This window comes from Helianthus annuus, chromosome 8, assembly GCF_002127325.2.
Source record: "Helianthus annuus cultivar XRQ/B chromosome 8, HanXRQr2.0-SUNRISE, whole genome shotgun sequence".
Classification (NCBI taxonomy): Eukaryota; Viridiplantae; Streptophyta; class Magnoliopsida; order Asterales; family Asteraceae; genus Helianthus; species Helianthus annuus.
The window spans coordinates 162,203,389-162,209,147 of NC_035440.2; the positions used below are offsets into that span (position 1 = coordinate 162,203,389).

General features: G+C 37.0%; 1 protein-coding gene across 1 annotated transcript; it reads left to right on the plus strand.

Moving 5' to 3' along the window:
* The first annotated feature begins 3,950 nt into the window (after window positions 1-3,950).
* Window positions 3,951-4,667, plus strand: LOC110912735. Its single transcript, XM_022157533.2, has one exon. It carries the CDS (start codon window positions 3,971-3,973, stop codon window positions 4,529-4,531), a length of 561 nt encoding a protein of 186 aa, XP_022013225.1. The 5' UTR covers window positions 3,951-3,970; the 3' UTR covers window positions 4,532-4,667.
* Window positions 4,668-5,759: the final 1,092 nt, after the last annotated feature.

The following is a 5,759-nucleotide window of genomic DNA, read 5'->3' on the forward strand; positions in this document are numbered from 1 at the left end:
CTTTAGCCCTAACTCAGTTAATTTTTTGTGATTAAATCTGACCAAGTTAACCCCACGTGAGGGTATTTTGGTCATTTTACTCTCATGTGGGGTTCATTTGGTCAGAGTTAACCACAAAAATACCATCATGTGGGTCCATTTGGTCAAATTTAACCACAAAAATTAGCTGAGTTAGGGCGAAATGACATAATTTTCAAGGGTTTGCAAACATTAAGTACGTTTTCTTTAATTACTAAAGACAAAGAACATGGTTTGCAATAAGTGACGTACATAAAGGACGATTTTTATAATTTACTCTAATTTATACTTGTGTATTAATAATCAAAGGCTATGATTAGTTCACTATTGTTCACAATCAAAGAATTGTTCACTAATGAACCTAGCCCTAACTTCATTTATATACATTCGTTATTAAAGAAAAGCTATAATAGTCTAACCTTGTGTGTAAAAATATGCTAATGTGGGGCTATCTTGGGGATCTAAATTGGAAAATAATTTATGATTATTAGTGTAAAGAAATATCAAAAAGCATTATTCGTTCAAAAAATATCAAAAAGCATATACTAGCAAAATCTTCTTTCTAGGTGACCAATCTTACCAATACTTTCAACATTTGAGGCAGCAGTGTTACAGATAATACAAAGGAAAGTGGGAACTATAAGGCTATACGGTATGGGGGTTGGCCCCGGCCCGTCGCGGGTCGGCGACGGTCCACACACCGTGCCGCCCCCTACCGTCTCCGTCTTCTCCGTCCGAAAAGGGACGTTGGCGACGACGCAAAGATGTGGGCCCCCCTATTAAAATATGACCGTTAATAATAAAAAAAAAAAATTAAATTTCTATTTTTTGAATAAAGCCAAACGGCTAGATTTTTAAAATATATAAATTAAACCCCCATTTTCACTATCAAACACCAAATTAACTTCCACAATTCACCATTTTCTCCTATAATTTTTACACTCTCTTCCACTACACTCTCAACCTTCTTCCAACTTTCCTCACGTTCGCGCGTGGATGGTTGTAAAAGACGACCCAAAATGGTCGCCCATTCCTAACGAGGTGGCGATGGCGAAACGCCAAAAAACATCGGAAACGGGTAGTTTAAGCGCCGGTGGGTCGGACGCGAGGTGTCACATTAACTTAAATGATGACGCCGACTATGACGAAGACGAGTATAACGTACGTGAACCCGACCGTCCACCGGGCCGAGACAAAACAAAAAAGGAGCGGGCCAAGGGAAAAGGAAAGGAAACGGTGGACCCGAACATGGTTGAGTTTATGGAACACCTAAAAGTGTACAACGACATATCGGCCCAAAAGTCGAAGACGAAGGAGCGGGCCGTCGAAGAAAAAAGCCGTGCATCGGACGAGAAGTTAAAAGAAAAGGTCCGATTGTCGAATGAGAAAATCCGAATCTCCGATGAAAAAATTCGGCTTAAGGAATGGGAAATAATGATGATTAATGTCGAGAACGAACCCGAGCCGAGACGTTCGATGTTGAAAAAACTACAAGACGACATCATGAAAAAGCATCAAATTATTTAACTTTATGTTTATTTTTATTAAGTCTTTTTTTTAAGTTTATGTTTTTTTTTAATATTTATGTAATGTGGGTTTAATATTAATGAAAATATTTTATTAGTATATTTGTCAAATGTTAAAAAAAATAAAATAATAAAAAAAATAAAAAAAACATGGTGAGGACTATGACTAGGATCATCCTACCATGCCTTGTAGTTTTGGAGGATGGAGCATCTTAGTGAGGATTGTGACGTGTCGCCTACGTGGCGGACCATCCTCCAAGGATGGTCCATCACCATACCATGTAGTCTAAGAGTTTCAGGGTATCCAGCTAATCATTAAAGAAAGATGTTATTAGGCTATAGGGTGTGGTCATGACTTTTATGACCATCATGATCCTCCATGTTAGTGTCATGTAATCCACCTTTAATCCACCATCCAAAACCACTACCCTAAGGGTGTGGTCTTGAACCAAACCACTAACCCCTTTTTTATTAATTTATCTTTGTCTAGAGAAAAAAGGAAATGATTTGTTGAAAAAATGGAAAGGAGGACCATGGTTGCCATGGTTTAATCCATGCAAACCATGGTGGATCAATCAAGGGGGTGGTGTAGCCTTTTATTCATGTTCCTAGATGGCAAATAATGTCTTAATCATGACCCCCACACCCTATAGCCTTATGATGAGAATCTTGGCCATGATCGATAAGTAGCAAGTGGTCTACTATCATTAACGAAGTGTATATATAGTAAAAGGGTCGTTTGATGACTGCAATGAATGATGCCTAGAAAGGATCATCATCTGAGCATGTGGAGCAAACATGATTTCAAAATCGGAATACTCACTCAAAGGAGAAAGGAGAAAATATAACGAGTTCTATTTTGCTTCTAACTTTTGTTCCAATATGTAAATACAAGATATATTACTCACGTCGAGTAGTTATGCTTGCTTAGCTTTATGAGAAATCGTTAGGAAACCTCATTTGCAATGCGTCTCTCATGTCATGTAAACTTGCTAATTGATACCACACGATAAAGAAAAAATCAAGTATATTTGATCTGTTGAATAAACTTTTATCGAATCGTAGATAAAATAAGCATGTCGCAAGACTATACTCGAAATTTTGTAAAACGTTATATTATATGACTGAATAAACAAAAATGTAAGTTTTGTTAATACTACGCTTTTGTTTCGATCACTTATACATTACTGTCCACAACATAGTTTAAGACTAAAATTTTTGTCGAGACGTAGATAAAAACAAATACTCGCAATAACATACTCGAAATTTTATATAACATGGTATCTTAAATCTAAAAAGTCATAAGCAAAAAACAAAATACTCCCAAAAGTAATAACAATAACAAAATAAAAAGTTATATAAAAAATAAAAAAATATTGCAATTGTTCAACATTTTATTAATTTAAAAAGTTTGAGAGATCTAACAATTCAATGTAAAAAAACTAATTGACATGCATATAAATGTAAGCTTTTATTATGACAATGACATTGCTTTATTATTAGCCTATTGGGTATGGGGTTAGCGGGAGGTCTGTGGAGCAGTCACGTAGGACAATCAAGACCCCCAACAACGTCCCCCTCGAGGCTAAGCTCGGCATGATCATGGCACCCTCCATGTTCTCCACACCCATAGGGCGGATGTAGAGGTAGGTTAGGGGTTGGGCGCGCTACCCCTCAACTTTGTCGGTGGAGTGTAAATCAGTATATTTTTTTTTCTTTTCCGTTTTATGTATCCGGATAGGACACATCTAGATTCATAATTTTTTTTGTTTTTTTGCTACCTAAATTTTCTTCTAAATTTCACTACTGAATTACAAATATCTAATAAACTTAGCAAAATGCCTTTCGAAAAAATAAATCTAGATAAACCTTACATAAGGACATCATCCGGTGCCTCCTCAATCCTCATGATACGCAATTTTCATGCATATGGGCCTGGGCCTAGTTTTTGCTGTTATTAACATCAGCTGATTAGCCCATACAATATATTTTCCTCACGATAATAACTCAATAGTCCATGGTTTTACTTTTTAACAATTATTCTTAACCCTCAAGTAATCTGTACTAGAGGTGTAAAAATCATTTTTTTAAATAACAGTCCGGTTAAAAACCGACCCGTTTTTTTCATCAAAAACAAAACCCGGCTTTTTTTTATATAACCGATTTTTAAACTCAAAACAGTAACTGCTTTTAACCGGTTTCAAAAATCAAGTATATTAACCGGTCTACAAACCGCCGATTCAGTTCAGGATAAAACCGGTTTTCAAAAATACCGGTAAAAATAACCAGTTTTTTTTTTTTTTTTTCCAGTTTCGGTCATAAAACCGGTTTTTTTACACCACTGATCTAAACGGCCATAAACAGACTCCATAAAATTATGAATTCAACAGAATATCATAGAGACTGACTTCCATTCATTTCATTCAATGATTCCTTCCACTTTTTCCAATCCACCATTCCTTTTCAAAGTATTGATTCTCCTCCACTTATTACCATCATCTCTACAAATTAACCACACAAATTCAACTTCATTCACATCCCCCCCAATGCCTGTAAACCCACAAAAGAAGCTTCAAAGGCTACCACACGTTTTCAGCCGGATTCTTGAGCTCCCGCTCCGATCACAGGCCGATGTTTTCATCGAAGACAGACCCGATTGTTTTCGGTTCACAGCGAGTATACAGGATGGCATGTTTTGTGGCCGGGTTCGGGCTTACGCCGTGACGATTCATCCTGGTGTGATGAAGGTTGTTGTGAGGGGAGGAAATTGTGGTGGGGTGGAATTGTTGTTGGAGAAATTGGAAGTTGATGTTTGGAGGTTTAGGCTTCCGAAGACGACGCGACCGGAGTTGGCGACTGCGGTTGTTTCGGGGCGAGAGCTTGTTGTTACTGTGCCTAAGGGTGGACGGAGTGGACGCGGTGAGAGGGTTGAAGAGGAAAGGGAAGTTTGGGGTGGGGGTGGGGGGCGTCTTGTGTTTGTACAATGAGTATTCTAGCGGTATTAACGTGTGTTGAAAATATATGTCTGTAGTTGATAAATGCGTAAATTAATAGTAGAATCATGTATGAGTTAGAAGTTCTAAAAAAAGTTATATTTTGAATGGAATAATGGTCATTGAATCCTTGCCTGTAGAAGAGGATTAACAACATAGACTAATCCACTTAGGTCATCCGTAGTCATAAAGCTCTTTTGTGGGCGTTATGCGACACGTGTCGTGCCACGTCACACAGGGGCTTTATGGGACGCTATATCACTAGAGATCGTAGTCATAAAACCCCTACCTCATCGTTATTTAATTAATTAATAACCCCTTCAATTATACATACATATGTATGTATATATATGTGTGTGAGTGGGGGGAAAAGTTCGAAGATCCATAGCGCCGCGAAGGAGATAGCGCCACCCACCAAACAAAGCCCCATAGCGCCGCCCGTCGTGGTGTTCGGGACGCTATGGGGCGCTACCCTTCAAAAAAATTGCACAAATCACGCCCCACTACAAGGGACCTTAGAATGTTGTTTATATTTTTAAATATTTTTTATGTTAGCAATGATGTATGACGATTATTCAAATTTATGGGTCACATTTTTACAACCCTGCTCTAGCTGGGATGAAATGATACAATGATAAAATGGGTGGGTCGAGTCAGACGCGGTAATGGGTCAATTTACAAAATTGTTTTTTTAGTTTGGGTCATAACAAGTCTTGATAAAATGAGTATGGATCGAGCTGTAATGTAGATGAGGTGACGCAATGAAGCCCATAGGGCTTCATTCAGGGCTTCATTCCGTACCCACTGGCCTAAGCCCAAATTAGCTCATATTTTAACATTTGAGTGAATATGACTACATTTAACACGTTAAAAACCGTGGGTTAAATTATTGTACAAATGAGTCTTAACATATAAAATATCCTTAACGTAAAAGTGAAGGAGAGTTTTTTTTTTTTTTTTTGAATTTTTTCCCCTGCTTATTAAGCACATGTTTTAATCCCAAAATCAAAAAAAAAAACAAAAACAAAAACAAAAACAAAAAAGCTCATGATTTTACACTAGTAGAGTAATTATGTAATTTTGTAGTGTAATTATTAGTAATTATAATTACTATACAAAATTACTCTACTGCTTTAAAATCATGATTTTTTTTTACATTTTGCAATTAAACGTCATTCTTAAGTAGTAGAGGATTTTTTTCTCCTTCACTTCTTACGTTAAG